The sequence below is a fragment of the Haemaphysalis longicornis genome, unplaced genomic scaffold (assembly GCF_048455015.1).
Source record: "Haemaphysalis longicornis isolate Haplotype H1 unplaced genomic scaffold, Haemaphysalis longicornis Haplotype H1 scaffold_2, whole genome shotgun sequence".
In the NCBI taxonomy this organism is placed as follows: Eukaryota; Metazoa; Arthropoda; class Arachnida; order Ixodida; family Ixodidae; genus Haemaphysalis; species Haemaphysalis longicornis.
In genome coordinates this window covers 193278024-193298933 of record NW_027526295.1, presented here as the reverse complement: position 1 = coordinate 193298933, position 20910 = coordinate 193278024, and the positions used below count along the sequence as shown (strand labels likewise).

The 20910-nt window shown below is 44.8% G+C and overlaps 1 protein-coding gene across 1 annotated transcript; it reads right to left on the bottom strand.

Annotated features, from left to right (window-relative positions):
- Nucleotides 1-324: 324 nt before the first annotated feature.
- On the bottom strand, nucleotides 325-20870 carry LOC144169716 (uncharacterized). The gene is made up of 8 exons (XM_077699028.1): nucleotides 20564-20870; nucleotides 19977-20221; nucleotides 19719-19782; nucleotides 15906-16036; nucleotides 13391-13509; nucleotides 10062-10194; nucleotides 7369-7465; nucleotides 325-6229 (listed from the first exon to the last, which is right to left on the bottom strand). The coding sequence occupies exons 1-8, from the start codon at nucleotides 20805-20807 to the stop codon at nucleotides 6105-6107; spliced, it is 1158 nt and encodes a 385-aa protein (XP_077555154.1). The 5' UTR covers nucleotides 20808-20870; the 3' UTR covers nucleotides 325-6104.
- Nucleotides 20871-20910: the final 40 nt, after the last annotated feature.

The window sequence follows — 20910 nt, the reverse complement described above, 5'->3', positions numbered from 1 at the left end:
AAAGAAAACTCAGGGGAGAGCAAGCTAACAAAACTACCGGTATGGTCACTAAATTGAAGGCCTATAATCAACAACAGACATCATTTAGTGTGTCTACTAGGTAACGCGATTATGTGACTTAGTTTGCACTGCTGCCAGAGCCCCTAGCAATAAAACAACATACATGTGACCTTCAAACCTACCTCTTTAAAACCAAATTTTCACACATCCACTCACTTTGCAACTTGCAGAGTTCCCTTGTTTTCATTTATGTCACTCTTCATGCCATGTTTCTCACCGGTTTTACTCCCAAACAAAGTGAGGACGCAGCCAATAGCCGAAACATGCCAAACTGAAGGTATTTATTTCTGCTCTTCCATCTCTTGCCTTATGTCACATGCTGGGAGACACAGCAGCAAGTATATGACATATTCCGCTCAGCACTCCCACCTGTCACTCGCGTAGGATACCAAGGCAGACTGGGCACTGCGAGCAAAGGCGCTCGCTGCTGTAAATAAATGAGATCTTGGCTAACTTTGAACCAAAGTTGTTTGCATATCTCACCTCAAACATGCACATCTAATGCACCGGTTGCAAGCAACAGATAGCTACAGCAGGCTGTGAAACCATACTCAGTAACATGTGTGCGGTAAAGTGCACCCCTGTCCGTGTCGACGTACTGCATGTGAGGAGGCTTTGCCATCAAAATATTTCCAAGGGAAAATGCACAAGCTGCTGCCGCAATGGTGCACGACCAGCAATATCCACCAAAATTAAACTTGATCGATTTATTGATCTTAGGGTTTAACACGCCGACGCAACGCAGGTGATGAGGTGCACCATAGTGGAGGGCTCCGGATTAATTTTGACCAACTGGGGATCTTTAACGTGCGCCGAAATCTCGTACACATGGGCGTTTTTTCTTTTCGACTCCATCTGAAAAGCGGCTGCCGCGGCCGGGAATCGAACCCGCGACCTCGTGCTCAGCAACACAACGCCTTAGCCACTGAGCCACTGCGGCGGGTCAAAATTAAACCGCAAAACCTGGACGATTGCCTACACTCACCCACGATTGGGCGGAGGTTTGGCGGCTGTCAGCCTCACACTTTGAAACGTAAAGTAAGCCACTGTTCATCAAATGTGCGAATCTAGCCTTGTATTGCCGGATGCAGCTCTCAGTACACGGCAGCAACAGCTTGTATGTCCACCCTCAAAGATATCGACTGTATGACGGTCAATGTCTCGTAAATAAAGTAAAGAGCCAATAATGGATGAAATTAAAGAAAAAAGAGCCTAGAATATGACCCCCGTTAATAAGCCCATGACCAGAAAACCTGGGGTACCTATACGCAAACATTCCTTTTTTTTTAAACATTGATGTGATGCTTATTATACTGGGGCCAGTTTCACTGCCTGCCATGACCATCAACTGAACACACCACCAAGGAAGCTTTCAACTGCCCAGCCTCCCATCAATCAATATACAAGACTAAGCACCAGCCACCAGTTTCATAAGAATCGTCTCGCATACAGGCATATCATCACAGCACACATCACCTCATCATCATCATCGCCACAAATTCAAATTTCAAATCATGTAATTGAATCTCTGGGCCACAAAATAGCATACGGGCAAGAACTTAATTGAAAAGCAGTTTTACAACGCTTCAATCAAGATTGGGCCATTGCAAACTTGGTACACAATGCACAGTAAAACGAACGCTCAGGTGACACTTCATAAAGCTCAACTCTGTTTCTGCGAGATTATCACCCCCAGTGACGAACATCCCTTGTATCTTCTACTGCGGCACAAAGCATCCATGGCAGCTCCTATCGAGCTAATGCCCATAGAAAAACTTTTCTTGACTCCATGCAGTCCCCCCCCCCCTACACTAAACTGTACCTGTTGATTGCCAACACAAGAAAAAAGTCAACTGACTGCTTTACCACTCTTGCACATGCCTATGAAGATGCTTGTTTGAAACGCTGAATTAATTTATATTAATTTGTGTTTTCATTCATAAAGGTAACTGAATTTTTCCAGTGATCGAAGCAGGATGTCACAACAGCTACAGAAGCAGTTTTCACAGGAGCTTTGCTCGCATAAAAATCTTTCTCAGGCTCGCAGAACAAAGCAGCAGATCTGAGTGGCTAATGCATTTAATGAAGCAAGATTTAAATACAGCTTGCAAGCTGATAATATTACCAAATGTTGCTTGGGGTAATTATATGTATCACAAATGCACAAAAACTACTGCTAGGTCTATGTAAGCATAACAAACATAAGCCTGGTAGCCCAAAAAGAACAAAGCACAGTTGTAGGTATGTGGGTAACCTCTCTTACCACCCCCACTTTGAAGACAGTCTACAAAAGTTTTCAGGCATCAAATACTAAGCAAGAGAAGCCACAGTGATAATGATGATGGTGGTTTGTGGTATAGCTACATTTATGCTGTGCAAGAAAACAAAAAATCAATGCACCCAAACACTATAGCAAGGCAACACAAGCTCTAATTGCCCCCTAACGTCAAGAGGCAACTGCACAAACAGCGCCTTTACTTCTCCGATGACAATGCTCACAACCCTGCAGTCTGTTCGACCAGCGCCCTGCTACAAGGAGCTATTTCCCCGCAGTTCAATTTTCGCCCCCTACACATTAGGTGCAAAAATAAAAATGAACCTATAACAGCACTAGCAGCTTGCTGTAAAGATCGGGGCATGTCTTGTTGCGTATGCTTCCACGAAGAGATGCATAATACTATGCGGAAACGAACAGTGAAGTAATTGAACTACATGTTATAAAGTCAGACTCGTACACACAGTCGAGGGCTGATGATCTGAATGTCAATATTTCACACTGCTCCCTAAGTAGTTCAAGCCCAGACGAGTTTTCTTTCTGGCAAGGAACATTATAAATCGCAAAAGAAGTGTTTTGCGTCCCCATAAATGTAGCTCTGTAAAGTGGCTCCAAGATAAGCTGTAGTTTAGTTCTGTAAAGTGCCTCCAAGATAAGCTGTAGTTAATCGAACCTTCAGGCTCCAAACAAACTCTTACATTTTCTGTGAGCTCAAATTTTGGAGTTTGAGCGTAGCCGCAGCAATTGTAAATTGCGAATGACTGGCTAAATTTTTTTAATTTTGGGAAGTTTTTACTGAGCGAAGCCACACGTGGGCTATGAGGCACATCATTGTGGATGGCTGCAAATTTGAGACCAACTGGAGATCTTCAACGTGCGTCCAAATCTTCACACACGGGTGCTTTCGTGTTTCGCCTCCATTTGAAAAACAGTCGCCGGGACCAGGATCAAACCCACATCCTCGGGATTAGCAGCCCAATGCTTTAGCCACGAAACTATCACAGCGGATTAAGATCGCAGATTAACCGAAACTACTGCAAAGTTATGCATGGCAAATGGCCATGCCACCATTGCCTTTGCCGGCACGAGATTAACACTGAAGCACTTCTTCCAACTCACTTCTGAGGACTGGCTGGCTATTCCGCCATTATCTTGCTGGCACCAAAACCTCGAGTTTCAACTGTTCACAAACATTCGGTTGAATGCTGCAAACTCCATGCTCAGGATGTACTCTGCTAGCTGTCAGCCAAGTGGAGCAACCTTTTCTCTCAAACTGATTTTTCTTTCTCCAACCAAACCAGAAAGAACTACACAGAACTGAAAAGGGAGTTGCCATAGGCAAAACAGAAAAAGGAATGAAAGACATCAAAAATAAGAAAGGAAAAGATAAGAAGGCATAAAGGCTCAGAGACGGATGTTGCAATAAGTTTAAAAGGCAGGCTTGTCCATGCCAGAAGCATACAAGCATCACACTAGGAAGCTGGTGAGATGAGCGTGGGTGTGAAGCCACTCCAACATCACTGCTTTCCTTGCACATTAAGGTCATACCTACTCGCAGCATTGGAGCTTCAGGCTGCATGCCGCACCTAATACGTCATAGCTGGTCTGTGAAATCATCACCATGTACCAGAGCAGCAGATAAATCCTGAAGCAGGTCAGCCACCGTGCATTGAAATAAGCCCTCCAAGCACATCACCAGTCCGTTCATTTGCACACGGAATCAAGAACATCATCCTTGCAAGAACCGCTGTTCGCGTGCTGTCGTAGGCCTATGCGCCCGTGCTCACACAGGCAGACGGCATGTAGCGAAGAGCCTGAGGTCCAAAAGTGCCCATGTAAAAGATCACAGTGGCACTAAAGCTACTGTTACATAGTACACTACATCATGCCCCAACTGAAGTTGTGCGGGCTGCTGTTACTAGGTGCACGTCACTGCAGTAAAAACGTGTCAAGCTCAAAAATAAACCTGAAAACTCGCGAGCCAGTACAATATATCATAAGCATGACGTAGCTTGGAATGCAGTTTCTGCTCGTGTCAACAGGATGCAGAAGTCCCTCACACTTAGATCCTACCCACACTGCATTGCCACAGGCTGACACTGCGTTAAGACACCGATCCTTCACGAGAATTAAAGAACGAGCAGAATTTGGAGCAGACTTTTGAAGAAGCCCATAGTGATAGGCCAAGAAGGAATAAGGTGAAACAAATGCTTCTTATTTCTACAAATTTCTGCACTAGGTAAGTGCCCAGACATTAAGGCAGCACAGACATCTCGATTGCACACAGTACAAGCCTTAGACAGTGCACGAAATGCAGACCAACATACGGCACTCGCTATGCCACACTTGACACATGCCCGGAGACTAACAAAAAGCTTTATCGGCACCCTCTTGGCTACCACCGAACTGACCAGTTATCTACATGACGAGCTTGAGAACGTGAGCATTCAGAAATGTTTCCAAAGCGGACCTAGCCTATCCTGCAAATGGTCTAAATGCCTGGTAAAGAGAAAGGCCACGCAACTTCGACAGCTGCAGCTATGGTAAGTGCCGTTAAGTAAGAAAGAATTGGCCGTGCAGCCCTATAAAACCCGCTAGCCTACGCAACGTCTAAAAAGAAATGCAGCGTCGTGCTGCTGTGAAACACTCTTCCGTAAAAATGACTCGGGAGTTCACTGAAAGACAAGCCTACCCACACACAACAGCCCTTCAGAAGAGTGTAGCGAGACAGTGTGGTTGTTGGAGGGAGAAAACAGAGCGGTACCATAGTCCAGTAAATGTGTCATTCTAGTTCTGCGAGTTTCTGTGAATGGTAACGACTGAACTATGTACCTTCCATACTAATTTTTAGGCCTTGTACATCAACAGAACAAACCCAAAATTTAAACATTTCTCCCAGATTATCTCCTCAATAATGATAAACATGTTTACATCACAAAAGTGTAGCATGTGAGCTGGAACACACAAACTGATTTAAAACACATGGTGTAAAAAATTCTCACCGACAGTTGCATAATGCTGGAGTTTAAAATCTTACATGGTAATGCACAAAATTCCTTCAGTGTCTTTGCATAATGCTTGAATAGTTAAGGACACTGCATCAGATTTCTGGCTTAATTCATTCAATGCATGCCTCTTGTGCACCCAGCTTTTCTTTTTTTCTTTCGTCAAATGGCCCGTGTTGAAGGCTTGCCATTTGCTGTATCGGCCCGGATGCAACACGTGCGTTTGCGGTTGAGACAGCTCTCATAGCATGCACACCACTCCAGACAGCATGTGGTGTGAATACATTAATGGGGACAGTCCTCACAGTGCTTTGAGCACTAACATGTCAAGAGCCAAAAACGTATGCATTTACCAAAGACAAATCCCCGTTAGTTTCACGCTTGACACTGTTCTTTAGCGTACGTTTTTTAGTGGTGCTTTTAATCTCAGTACAAAAAGCTCCGAAACAGACCAAAAAAAAAAAAAAAAAAAAGAACAAGAACTTCCACCGCTGGCTGTGCAAAACAGCCTGGATGAAGAACAAGTTTCACACCACCGTAATAAATAAGGAAACAAGGAAAAGGTTGAACACGGGGCGCTGCAAGAAGAAGCAACAGAAAGGCGAGAATGGTGGTATGTCTGCATTGAAAACACTCCCCCCGGTTGCACGTGTACGTGTAGATAAATACGCATGTGGTCATTTGTGTGTGTGTGTGTGTGCATCACGTACAGATAAATATATGTACATAGGACCCGTTCGTCTCTAACTTAGGAACCGTGCCGCTTATATTGCCGACGAGTTGTTGTGAAAGCGGTGCTTGGACTCCACGCCAGTGGGCACCAGGGCAGACGGGTAGAAGTTGTGCAGGGGCATGTGCACCGTGTCGATTAGCTGACAGTAGTTCGGTTCTGCAAGGAAGAGGACACCAGCCAGGAGTCAAGCGTGGCCCTGATCATAGGGGGAGTGACCAGAGTGAAATACCCTTTTTTTGCTTTCACCTTGGCGCTCCCTGTCCTGGCTAGGCATCACACTTCACCACTCCAGAGAACCCGTGGCCCGCCATCACTCCACACACCACTTTAGTTCACCTCCTTCTCTTCAGATTTCCCCAAATCACCTATCTACCCAGTTTCCCCTAGACACACCTCCAAACATGTAAGTCATACCAAGCTTGTGAGGCACAGTTAACGAAACGTAACTGTCTGCCTTGCATGATACTGGAATTTGATTTCTATCACCTGTGGGTGCTTCTGTATTCTCTACGCTTAAACATTTTTTTTCTCTGCTTTTGAGGGACAAGTGGAGACCTGATCATCAAGAGCAGAGAGATAATCTTCAAGCAGCCCCCCGTGCCACCCCCCCGGACTATCGTCAAGCATGCAAATAAGAGCCGTTATTTTTAAAGCTAGGGAGAGGAGGCACTTAGCTGTTGTTCGACACTTGCTAGTAATGGTAAGGTAATTAGTGATGGCCAAGAGGACGGAATGGGCAAGGGAGGCGAGAGGACTGAGTACCATTCCCCCCTTCTGGCCATGCCCTAATTAAAATAGGGCATAAAATGATGATTACAACAATTTCTCCTACCTTAATAGGGCACACTGCTATAAAACAACACAGGCGTTCTCCCATGTGTGATGGTTCTTACGCTGTCTTTTAACATCCCATTTTTTAAATCACAATGTGAGTGTATGTACGGTTAAGAACTGCACCATTGGCATATTCGTGCGCCAAAAAACTTTTGTACTGCTGAGTCACAACTTCAAGCTATGCCTCACACAACACCTTAGACTTGCCACACGGTAACAATGAAATATCCTTTCCCATAACCAAGTGACCATCCAATGCTGTTTTGCTTTGCCGCAAGAGGGGCACAAGTTGACCTGGGAAGCTATTCTCGACACAAGATGGCGAGTTGTTTTAGATTAGCTCAAGAATTTGTCACAAGCTTCTGGCTGACAAACACAAAGGTTGAGCGTACAAAGCATGAGACTAATCTGACAGCCCTGGCACTAAGATGCCAGTGAGAGACCACAGTGCACTTTCTTACCTTCGTCTGGAGACAGGAAGTGGTGCCTCACCAAGAAGTCCAGCAAGATGGGGCAACTTGTTATCTTGAATTCGTCAGACAGAACAAGGTTTTTGACCTGTGGAAAGGATGCACTTTTGGGGCTTCTTGTTCAAAAAAGAAAAATAATAATAAACCCTGCCACCAGGCATGTAAGGTGACAACTTCCCAAATTTATTTTTCATAATGGCTTTTAGTATCTCTCATGAGTGAAAAATTTACCGAAGCTTATTATTCTGCCTACGTTCCAGTTCAAGATCTTTGGATGCAACCTGCCAATGTCAAGTAGAGTATTAAAAAGTTTTTGTCTGTACCTTCTTCGATGCAACCGCTCCATTATTGTTTGCCCACACACATCAACGGCCGCACAGCAACATCCATGCGACGTCATATTTTTAGCATTTATGTACATTCATAAAGTGACCCAGCATCAGCAACCTACACTATTTTTCACTTAAAATAGTACGAGACAATTCCAAATGTTTCAAATCATTACTAGCTTAGGCATTTCACAAGTGTCAAGGTTCCTCACAGTCTCCTTTGGTTTTGGCTGTTTGTCAGCGCCATCTATGCCAACTTCGCACAGCGTTGCGAATGAAAGACGGTGTTCAGAGTTTTAGTATGAACGAAATTCCACTACCCATGGCGCTCAGCGGTAGTTGAATTGTTAAAGGGCACTAAAAGGGACAGAATGCAAGTTTGGAAGACAGAATGCAAGTTTGGTTCACTTTTGGTTCACTTTTGGTTCACAAAATGCAACACTGCCTTGTTAGAATAACACTGACACCACTTTAAACGCAAACTTCACTCAAATAAGCTGTACAATTTGGGAAAAAGAGAATGGCCATGTGACCCACTAGCTCTTTTCCGGCAACAGAACCTATGACATATTATGGGCAGCTGTGTGATTGGCTGAGGCCGGCAAAAGCAAAGCCAAGTTAGGCAGGGCTTATATATAACGCTTGCAGAATGAGCTTTTTGCACTAAAATTTAGTGCACATTCTTTTTGTAGCAGTAAGAATGATGGGGTAAACAATGGAAGTTACGAACGCACCCATAAACATGGAAGCACCAGTGCGCACTGCGTGCACTGTGCTGGTTATAGCTGCACAGCTGTCCCGCGCTTTGAGGTTGTCTCACACAACACTGGGGCCAATTGGGACAAGCAACACTGTCTTGAGTAACCCTGTTTGTTGAGCAAATCCAATGTTTCACGAAACGATTACTATCAACTGTAACAAAAACAAGGCAGGTGCAAATCCAGTCAAAAACAAAATGAGTGCGGACCGCAGGCCTGAGCGGTATTGCGGCACTATCTATAGGGCGAATAGTAAACAAACCAACAAAAGGCGTTTCATCGCTCGAATACATTCCTTGGATACATCATTACTGACATCACAAAATTCAATTTTGCGGGAAAATTGAAATTTTGGCTTAAACTGTGTAATTTGTTAGTCAGTAAAGGGCCGTTTGCTGCCGGACAAGCGCTAGGGGCACTATAAAACACCTAATCTTTCGAATGAAGCAAACCAAAATATATTGCTCAGCTGACCTACGGCTCGTCCTCACTATAGTGCAATCGTCTTTACTAATGCTGCTCCTGCCGTCACAGCTGCTGCAGTCCCACAGCACGTCGTCATCCAGTGCGAGCCCACACTTCACAAAAGACCACATCACAACATAGCACGCCACGGCCGACCATGCAAAAAGCACCCACCCACACACAGTAGCCAGAGACTTCACAGTGAGCCCTGCTGGTGCGAGTTCGCAGTCGTCCGCTGATAGCCACTCATTGTATTCACAGTGCAAAAGACCCTTGAAAGACTTATTTATGCCTCCACAAAGCGGGGCTGAAGTTGCCCCATCAGACCACCGGGGCTCACCAGCATCATCACCACCGCTATGTACTGGCAACACGCGCTGCTCGTGAGAGTGCCCCGAAATGGCCAACAGAAGATGCCACATGTATTACTACAAGCCCAGCAAGAGCAGAAAAAATAAAGTACTGCAAACGAACGTTCAGCCATAACTACTATACACAATAGGTAGAGCCAGAAAGCAAATGCACAGCTGCAACAATTTCTCGTTTAGCTTGCCATCACCAGCATACTATAAGTTTCAGTTACGATTGGAGGTTGACCCCCCAACTTCAGATTTTTAGATTTGAAGAAACGGGCCAACCTACAATCAGGCAAATACGGTAAGAGCAAGGTGAGCAGTCTTTTTATGCCTCAAGTCCCACATCCTTCTTGTGTGGCTTCACTGCAGAGCACGTGCCTTGCGCTGGCTCTTCCACGCACCCTAAAGCTGAGTGAAATCCCCAAGCTTGCACAACGCACGCTTTTCTTATGGCAAGGGACAAGCGACACCACTGGCTTGGCAGTATTAACCCAAATTTCTATTCCGCTGTACCCAAAGGTTAACTTTTCTGCCAAGATGGGAAGAAAAAAATCACCTTGCGTACATTACAAGATTTTTTGCCTTCGTCCCCTTCTGCTCTTTTCAGTGTCTCGACGACATTCCCCAGTAGCCTTGAAGTACAGCATTGCGAGTGGCACACTTCGACTGTAGCGAACTCAGCAAGGACCCTGTCAGCGAAGGTCACGCCTTTACACATCCAAGCAACCTCCTTTACTCCTGGTTTGGCGAACGTAATGAGTACACGAGGCCCATACCTCAGGAATCGTCATCAGGTAGAAGTTGTCCACTTCATTGTCTGAGCAGAGAGGCTGGAAGTCTTCAGGAAGCTCCAAGTCAAAGACGAAAATGGTCTCCGGGAAAATGCCCCGGTCATCCTCATACACGAACCTGGAAGGGACATTCAAAAGCACCAGAAACAAGAGTCTGACGGAAGTTTGCTCGATGAGCAAAAATTCAATTAGCGAGAAAAAAACAGTGGGTCGAAATTTTCCGAAGAAAATAGAAAGAAAAGGTTCGGTGCATTGCAACATCAATTCCTTTCAATAACAATTCTTAAAGGAGCACTGACACAAAACTTTTATGTTACACTTTCATTGCTTTTATCGATGCTTAATGGTCTGGCAAACCTGAAACAGCACTTCAAATACTTCAGCGCGCTATAGTTAATTACATTGAACGGCCTGAAAATCGTTTGTTTCAAATTCCCGCGCTTTCATCCCGAACGGTGCATATGACAGAATCCCGGCCTGACCTCACCGCATTGTGCGGATGTCACCGGCGCCCGCTTGAGAGGGTGTTGCGCCCGCTCGCCTCTCGTGGGGCCGCGCGCGTGAAGTGACGTCACGCATTTTTGACGAGAGCTGTCACGTCACTTCTTTTGGCTTCACTGGCTGATGCCACGCTGATGTCCATTTGCTGAGCGCCGCTCTGCCGCTGTTCCGTCGGCGCGATAAATGAGATCCAATTGAACTATGTTCTTCGCGTCGCAGGCCGCTCATATTTCAGCCAGGGTATTCTGTTGAGTGAAGGAAGCGAAGTGTGCAATAACATTAACGCCGAAAATTGGTGTTAGTGCTCCTTTAATGGAACCATGCCCCACCAAAGCTTTGCTCAAATTCCTCAAGCATTCACAGTCCACCATAAATGGGGTCCTTTGCTTTGGGGTGAAACCCGACATGGCCGATACGTCTCCTCCGATTGGCAGTCTTGTAAATTGGGTTAAACCTGATGTCCCCAAAAAGGTACTACATCACCCACATTTACGGTGATGAAACAAGGCTGTCATGTAAAAATGATGCTTCTTTCAGAATAAACTAGCACTGAATCGATAAAGCTGAGCAGCAGTTTACAATAAAGACCAAGAAGAAGTTCATCAGAGCAATTTACTTGGCAGTTAAAAATTCGCAGTGTCTAGAGTTACATCTGACGAAAACCAACATTAAAATTGAAGTTGCGCCCAAGAAAACTTCAACCAAATGAATTAAAGTTACATTTGATGGCCTTTCAACATGCTTTAACCCACTGCTTTAAGCTCCGCCTGATGTAACCCAAAAAAAAAAAAACTTACAGCGGACATAACTTCACACAAATGCTTTGAGTTACGTCCAGTTAAGTTCTGAAGAGGACAAAGTTCACTAAAACAGCGGCAAAAGGCAAAGCCTCGTGTTACTCGTCGTGTTAAATTTTTCTGCTTCTGCTACCACTGGCAGGTGACGGCCGCGGCTGAAACCACCTTTAGAAACGACTCACACCATTTTTTTGAAAAAACTATTTCTCATAACGTTTCCTTTCACAAAAAACACGTTAAACCTTTGTAAGACGTTTTTCTCGACGTTAAAAGCTTCTAAAATATGAGCGCATTTCTCCTTTTGGTCATTATTACCATCATGCCTAACACATTTAAAGCCTTTACGTTTTCGCGCGTAGCACGGCCTGACCAAATAATGTCATTCGGTAGCTTTAAGTGTCATTTTTCGTGTACGTGTGGCACGGGTATTATTCACATGCAACCTGCAGCAGTGTAATGGGCTCCTCAAATCCTGAGTCGTGCACAGGCAGTTTTTATGCGCACACACCCATGCACGCACCCACACCCAGACACACACAACATAATTGAATTTTTTATACGAATTCACATAAGACTTCTTTCCATATAGAATGCCCAAAAGAAAAAGCAAGCGACATGAATTTACGAAATAGAACCTCTTGCCGCGGGGCAGTGCCAATTTGTAGAGTGCGTAGCTCTTGCGGGGAACGAAGTCGACATGGGTCAAGAGTCTTTTAACAAATACAATTACTACTAGACTAGGGGTTGTAACAGGAAGGTCTGGTACTCGTTTTCAATGTGGAAGCAGAGAAAGGGTGCAGTTTCAACTATAACTTAACAATGTATGCTTCACCAAATCAGACGTAACGCGGCAACAACATGTTTAATATTTTACATCATATATCGTAAAGACAGACCACTTCAATAAGGTTACACAGATTAAATAGGGTGTGACCGTAGCTTTGCTCCATCAGCCGTAATTTCTTTCACTTTGACCCTATGTCGAATGTCACTTTAATTTTCATTTCGGATTCTGCCAGTCGTGACTTTAATGACTCAGTTTACGTCAGCCGTAACTCAAAACATAGGGCTAAAGGTCCATCGGTCATAACTTTAATTTTCGTGCTGGGTTCTGTCGGACGTCACTCTAGACACAGCGTTAAGAAGTTTGTGTCATTCAATGGCAAGCTGGGAAAAATTTGCTGCGAAATGAGGCGAGAATACTCATGTTCGGATATAACTCCCACAACATGGTTGCAGGCTTCCGAGAAAATTTCTAGGTACCCTCACTTACCAGCCTCAGGCATTATTCTTAATTACAAATTGAGCGAGCGTGGAGGTGCAACATCCGTCAGATGACAATGTGCCCAAAATACATGCACAGACTGTGCGGGTTCAACAACCATGTTTTCAAATTTCAAAACCATGCAGGGTCACGTAGACTAGTCTTTTGGTGCACATTACCTATGTCACAGGTTTTTGCTTTCAAAATATATCAATAGTGCTGAGAAATATATCTTCCTATTTATTAATCAGCAGTGTACGCTGCAAACTAACACTACAGATGTCTTTGGGACTACGAAGACTATATTAAAAAAAAAAAAAGAAACACTCTAATTAACGGCAGGTATATATAATGCCCTGATATATCTGGTATAAATACCTTATCTGATATGATATACGTCATAAATTTCATACACTAGACTACACACAATACCGCAAAAATTTCCGTAACTCAAAAGCATGACCATGAGAACTAACCCACTCAGGTGAAAATTATTGGCACAGGTCCGCAATAAATTACGAGACTGCAAAGTCCATCAGCATTGCTTAGCATTCTGGATGAAGCAGTTTCGAACTATTGAGACTATTTTTTCTCTCCCCTATTCACCAAGGTGTAGTTTTTAGCTCTACACCAATCAATGCTCTCAAACCCATTTCCTACGTTTGCAATGTTACACATGAAATGATGCGAAACCAACTGCCTATTTTGTCGAGCTTGCTAGGGTGGCATTAGGAAAGGAAAAGAGGACCTACGAGACATTCCCAGCTGGCCGGATGGCGTTCAACAGGTGGTCTGGCAGGGATGCTTCTTCTTGGGCCTCTTTCCGCACACACTGCATCAGGGTGTAGCCGACGCAAAATCCCCCAGTCACCTGGAAGAAAAACAAAAAGGGGAAAGTCACGTTGCAGCATTATACGTCATGTAAGCCACCTGAAAAAAATATTTTGTGTTATGTTTATCTTTGGAACGAGTTGGCAAGAGCATAAAATATGATGCATACAAATTCTACATAAATCCTCTCCCACTGCTTCTCACGAGAACGAGGATAATGCTCCCAGGCTGCAGGAGTGACTGCACTGGGAAGAGGCTGTGGATTAATTTAGGCCATGTCGGGACTGTGAATAAATGGCAAGCCTTTCTAATTTTTGCCTTCTCACTTACAACAAAATGCTTCACACTATGTCGATAGGTCAAGGACGCATTTACGTCGTAGATGCTTCCGTTGTGTTCGCAACTCTAAAACCAGCAACAACAAGAAAAAAAAAAAAAAAGAAAGGAAAAGAAAACCGGAATAATTTTTCCACACAGCTACTGATAAATGCGAGACATGTTTTGTTACTGAACAATGAAGCCATGTTTGCTTTCTAAGCTAAAAAATAGAAGGGCAGTTGTGGATTCTCAGCAGACAATGAACTGCAAAACACAAGGGGGAAGAGAGAAGGGGGAAAAAAAAAAGAGAGGAGAAACAAAAAATCAGCGGCCTTTTGGATCCTGCCTTGGCTATACAATGATGGAAGCGTCCTAAAGCCTAAAGTGTTTTGCAAGCGAGGAGATGATTAGTATAGCTTGGTGCTATGTATTATAAATCTACTGGTGCTGTATATCAAAAAGTGGCCACCTGAAAGTGTCGCAGTAGACGTCAACTAAAAGAGTGACTCATCAACTAATCGAGAATGCTATACTCGGTGACAACTTAAGAACGGCACCAAAAGTCGTGGCTGTGCCTTATCACCATAGCCGGACGTTTCTCCGCGCGGCGCAAGTAGGGTGTTACTGGGAATATTTTGAACATGGCGTGAGCCGTTCCCGTGATTTTTTGGACTTAATATGCTTATAAACGACTCCAGTGACGACAAACAAACTGCGTGAGACGAGGCAGACGATATCACACATTCATAGCAAACCCCTTTCAAAACGCGCGCGCACTGACGTCACGGGTCCGGCGCTTTGGCGGAGTGATACACTACATGAGGTGGTGCCGTTCTTGAGTTGTAACCGAGTATAGTACTACATCACCAGCAACTGCATCAGCAAGAAGGGCCTTATGTTCCTTCTTTCTTCTGAGACGAGCAGGATGAAACATTGCTGTTTCTCATTCAAATCCCACGATATCACTCTCTGTACTACCAGCTACATTGGAGTGTTACAAACCATGTTGTAGTGTAATGAAGGATTACATTAGGTCACACAATGCAGTTCTAACTAAGAGGGCGGCAAACTTGTTTACTTCAGTTGCAGGCAACAAAGGAGGGCTCTGTACCCATCATCAGTTGTCTTAATGTGCTTTTTAGAGCGCAGCTCTTTAGTGCCCGCTCCAGTGGTTTCGCGCCATTGTCGGCCTTTTTGTAACCGAGTGAACGAAGAGGACACTGAAGATAAACGAGATAGGGGAACACGAAAGCGGAGGAGGAAAGTATCCAGTTGAAAGTGTGAGGGGAGGGCGGTATGCCAAGGCCGTGCAAGACATGCTCCATGGCAGTGGTGCGCTACGAGATAACGCCAGAGTAGCGTGTGCCGTCGTGCATTTGCTGATAACGCAATCACTTCCTGAGACGCGGCAGCTATGCGCCACCAGAGAATGCTGCAGTTGCGCTCAAACGTTACATTAAAAAGTGTCAGAATTGTCAGCCAATTTTTTTTTCTCTGTCAAACGCTCCGACAGATGCAGAACAAGAAAAGCACGAGTAAACATCACCAAATCATTCGTCGCATCTTCCTCCCAGCAATCTTGCAAGCCCTTTTTACCGCAGCTAAGGTGCAGTACGTACTAAATGCATTTTTACAATTTTTTTTTTGTAGGCTCTGCATGATCTGTGAAAGTAATGAACAGCCTTTTTCAATTTTTTTCAACTTTGGCACGGAATGAGGATGCTGTATCAAATAGCCTCGATCCTTGCAGTTGCTTTGCTGACCATTATTGTAGTTTCAAAAGTTGACGTTTCGCACTAATTGTTTCAGGGCCAAATTTATAGCTGAATGCATGCAATTTAGAAGTGGCAAAAATAAAGCGTTTTGTGCAATAATCATATACAGACACACACACAAATGCATTAAAACAAATACAATTACTTGAATCTAAATAAAACAGTCGGTTTTTATTTTTTGCAGCATATATGATGCAAAAAACTGGCTTTGTTACATGATGTCTATGTACTGATCAGGCAAATAGCACAATATTTGCTAGCTAGTGCATACACCCACCGCACAGGGTTTTTTTTTTTTTTTTTTTTCATTCACGTCATTACATGAGTGCATGGGTATACTTACCATGTTGTCAACTTTGTTTGGGAAGGTTTCTTTGGTTGCTGCTCTGCGTTGGAACCAGACACTCATAGATCCATCGGGCCTCCTGACGAACCCGTTGATGTGAACTCCGTACCGCTTCAGACCAAATAAGCCTTCGAAGGAAGACAACGTGCGGTACCCAGTTACTATCATGTAATGGCAACAATTTTTTTTTATTTTAATAAATGGACGATGCTATATGTACTACGTAGTGAAGTCTCACCGGAAATTGCTATACGCACTACCGATATAGCGCCATCTATGGACGCTGTCAGAAGCACTTTTTTTTTATGTTTTTACTGTTTTTACGCGGTCTCAAGCGTTCGCCGGTCGACATGGCTGCTTGTCGTCGCTTTTGAAGCTTTTGAACGATCCATGGATGGATCGACCCCCCCTGCGACAAATCACGGTAATAAAGCGCAAGTCTTGAATCGTGGGCCGGGCTGATGCACACGATTCGCGCCAGGGCCGTCAAGTTGGCGTGGCAACTTCCCGATCGCGCCGTCAACACGCCGCAGTGGTTCGAAGACGGCTTGCCCAGTCTGAAGCATCTGAAGGTAGGTATTTCTGGCCTCGTTGGTTTGTCCCGTAACGCTTGCTTTACTGATGTTGAAGTTGGACACCCGCGTCGACCGCCGAGCTTATATTTCCGTCACCAGCCTTTCCACCCGATGCGCGAGCATGCATGCATGTCGCGTGGTTCCTTCAGCCGGCCCGAGCAACTGAACGGTGCGAACGCGTATTGGATATCTTCAGCACGTTTCCCCTCACCTTGTTAAATGTCGTTTCATGCATTGTTACAAGTGCGATAACGCATAAGGACAAGCACTTTTTTAATCAACAAGTGTGAAGCTAATAATAGGAGATGGGGAGAGTCAGTGATGATGCTTGTATCCGCTTTCTAGTGCCGTATAATTAGTGTATTGAATCTTTCTCAGGGCCAAAACATCGTTCCAGGTTGTAGTGAAAGTTGTGGAACAGACCAGGAAGGCACCAATGCCTTGTTTCTCTTTGAAGCAGCCTTGTATTTATGCATTGAGAACAAATTCGACCAGCTGCACACTTCACTGGTTCCGTATGTATTAGCATGGGCGTCTGCAGAATTTTATCTTGAGAGGGCAAATCCATTGTTTCGGGCAAGAATAGGGAGGGGGCATGGGGGAGGGTGCAAGTGCTGGCGGGGGGGAGGGGGGGCAACATGTATATGTTCCCATTGTGTAGTATGATTCTAATCTTGTGCATTGCTCTTTTGACTCAGAAGTACTGGTTTTATTTGGGTGGCAGTTCCTTTTTCCTAAAAAAATGTAGTTCTTACTGTAAACGGGACCAAACAGCAAAAAAAAGGAGATCAGTTCTAAGTGAGGAGGAAAAAGGTTCACGTCAATTCATAACAAAAACTACGACAGCTTCTGCATGCGGTGTGGTTCCTGTCGGGCTAGCAGATTTGCAAAAAAATTGCACAACACTTCACACGGTGTGGTCGCATGCAGCCCTGCACCAACGGCATCTGCTCCCATTTTCTGTGACTGGCCATAAAAACTGGCTGCTTCAAAATAATAGTAAATTTCTTAGCCGCATTTACATTCAGGCAAAAAGTATTGTGCAGCCATTTAATGTAGTAATGGTTGGTATGGAAAATCGTGCTCAATAGGTTTTTCACGAAAGTTGGTTTCAAGACTTCAAATTGTGCCAGTAAGACAAAAATAACACAATGAAAAAACATAACAAAGGTCCTGGGTTTTGCCATGTTTATGTTTGTGCTTTTTTTCTATCGGTAATACAAGCAACATAGCCGTATTGCTAATTGTATTGCACCTTTGGTTTTACAGGTCACCCAGAAAGGACAACTTCAATTGAAGCTGAGGATGTGGTGTAATAAAAATTTACTTCATATTGTAAAACAATAGCAGTGTTGATGTCTTCTTGAAAGTGTAAGAAACAACAGCCTTTCTTGGACCTTTTGCATGCAGGCTTATTTTTGGATAACTTGAAAACAATGTAAACTAGTTAACCCGTTTCTTCTTGTCTTCTTTTTCTTTTAGGGTAGGTGGTGCTTCTTTTCTTTCAGGTTGTTTTGAGTTGACTGTTTTTCATGATTGATTCAGGTATTTAAGCATTCTGGAGTAGACATATTCTCAGTACAACTGAGCTGACGTCGCCTGAAGTTTATCATGCTAAGCGTCACACGTGCACCCTGCATGCTCACCATGGGCACGGACGAGTTGCAAGGTGTGAATGAAGGTAGCACAGAATTCTTTTATCAGCATGTAACCACCTAAGAGTCCACATACTTGAGCAAAATCATGGGCATCTTATGTGGCATAGAAATAATAGCAGTTGCCCTGCCAGTTGGAAAACATACAATTCAAACAATGCAGATGCTAATCAATATATATTTCCTTCTGCTTAGAAATGGCCGTTCTGTATTTTCTACTTTAAAAATAACATAATGCTTGGCTGCAGCAGCTCTGATAAACTAGAAAATGTCAATAATGAAGAGATGGGCATTGCTTCCACATAATTTACATATTTTTTTTTTACCATTCGTGATGTGAAATTGCCTAGGGGAGTCTTTGGAGCTTGGTAAGAAACTGCTTCAATACACAACGTAAACCGTGTTGGACAAATGGCCCTGCTAGCATGTGACATTATGCACGTGAAAGAATGCAGGATAAAAGTTCTATACATGCATCTTCCGGTTTCCTTTTCCTGTGTCTGCATGTTGAAAGCGCCTTTATTTGCCAAAATAAGGCTGAGTGGGAGGAGGGATGTGAAACGTTTAAAGGTAACACTGCAAAAGAATGTGTCTTAAGAGTTTCGTAAACACTATGGATTAGCTGCTTTACATCAGAAGCAGGGCCGTACCCAGAAATTTTTTTCGGGGGGTGTTATGAATTTTGGGAAGGGGGCAGTTTTGCTGAAAGCAGCAGTAAGTATTGTTTACGTGCTGCCTGGAAAAGATTTCGGGAGGGGTTCGAACCCCCAAACCCCCCCTCTGGGTACGGCCCTGATCAGAAGGGTTTCTTACCATCACGTTTAGCCCCGATGACTTCCTTGCACAGCTTAACAGCCATGCGGAAAAGCCAACTTTAACAGCTCGAGGCAAGGTGTACGAACGCATACGAGCTAAAAGCACAGGTGCGCGTTCCCCCGTTTGTACTCAAGAGTTCCTGTAGAACATGCTTTAGTTAACTGCTGCGTAGTCAATTAAAACTGGTGTTTTGTGCGCCGCCGAAACCACATCGCGCTAAGAGGCACGGGGCAGCGTATTAGACATCTCACTCAGGGATCTCAGAATCTTATTAAGGCGAATAAAGCCGCCGTGGGATATTATTTAGAGAGTTGGCAATACCCAGGAATAGACAGCTTGAGGCTACTATAGATACATACTTGATTACGCAAAACTCAAAAGTAAAATAAAAAAAATGACGCGGGCGGCCCGACACAACGCATGATATGTTGATCAACACCGTATGTTATGCACCGGCTGCCCGCGTAATTTCTGTTCCTGCCTCGATTAAATGCTCAAACGTGTCGTAAACGGCCCTGTGGGCAGTCATAATCTATTTCACGCCCATGACTACAGCGCAAACTTTGCTGTGGCCGAAACCAGGTACGCAGGTACTTTGCCGTTCGTACGAAGGTCGCGTCAGCCCGCCACCAAGCAAGCTCGGGAGTTTCTGACAGAGCCTCATAGATGGCGCTATATGGGTAGTGCGTATAGCAATTTCCGGTGGGGCTCCACTACGTAGTACATATAGCATCGTCCTTAATAAATATAATTGCTTCGCTTACAGGTCGCAGCCCTCTCCATCTTCATTGCAGGCTTGTCGCCGTATCTTGCACTGACATCGTAGCCCTAAACGATTAAAAAAAAAACGAGGTAAGATGGCTCGATCAGTAATTAATCACGACAACCTTCGAAATTGATTATCGCGCCTTTTAACAGTACCCCGATTGGATGAGCGCCCACTGAATGGACGCTGCGGCTATTTTTAGCAACTCCCACAGTGGCCGGTGCGATCGCGGACACGTAAACAGCATCGCACATACCTCGTTCCTCCATCCATTCAGCGTCTTGAAGATTTTCTTCCTCCGTATATCTTGCAAAACGTCGGCGACCTTAGCGCTGCGTTCCTCGTACGTTTTCCAAGCAGGGTTCAGAGTAACCCGGTTCGTTTTGTTGTCGTAGTGAAAGGCATCTTTGTAGGGGGCCAGGTGGACCCAGTCGTTCGGCCGAATGAAGCCCATCTGCTCGTCGCCAATAAAGAACGGCTTGCATTTCTCATGATAGAAACCTGCGAGAAGAACGCGACGTCTCGCTTAGCCACGTTCAAACCACATCCGATGCCACGCAAATAGCACGGAGAAATCACTGCTGGATCGCCGCACCGCGTCACACCCCCGAATGGACGGTGGCCAGAGTTTGCGTCGACCTGTCGTTCGCTTTCGCGCGTTTTCACCGCGCCCCCGAACGCGTCAGATAGCATAAAATAGCTCCGTTTGGTGAACCGGGTCGTAATCGAAAGGCACGAGAGAAAACGCAGCACGCGAAGGTTCAATGGAGAGAGAGCCCGAAAGCGATTGGAAACGCACCCGGGAAACGATTGCGATCCGAAATTAATCGAGGCACGACTTACTGATGCGCGTGATGTCGAAGTTCTCCAGCAAACGTTGCAATTTCGCCGACCAGTTCATGCCAACAGCAGCTGAACGGGCGTGCGACGCGCGACAAAGTCCCGGAGCTGATCGCTCGCAGGAGCTTGTGCGCGCGACCGCAGCAGACTGCTTCCAGGCGGTTGGTGCTGCGGCGAGGCCAGCAGGCCAAACGGTGCGTGCATTGTTTTCAACCGTGCGCAGAACCGCTAGCCGAATGATGTTCATGATTTCGTTTCGCTGCTGGCTTTGGTTTATGACGCAATTGATTTGCGCGCGAGGAAAATAAGGGTATTTTGTTCGCGAATGCAGCAACTCAAGCAATAAAGAC

What these genes read in the sequence shown, in the direction of transcription:
- LOC144169716 (XM_077699028.1), bottom strand. Translation starts at nt 20,807, where the DNA reads ATGAACATCATTCGGCTAGCGGTTCTGCGCACGGTTGAAAACAATGCA. An exon ending in CAAACAAAGTTGACAACATG is followed by an intron (nt 13,510 to 15,905) that starts GTAAGTATACCC and finishes TTTTTCTTCCAG; the next exon opens with GTGACTGGGGGATTTTGCGT. An exon ending in CGGCCAGCTGGGAATGTCTC is followed by an intron (nt 10,195 to 13,390) that starts GTAGGTCCTCTT and finishes TGTCCCTTCCAG; the next exon opens with GTTCGTGTATGAGGATGACC.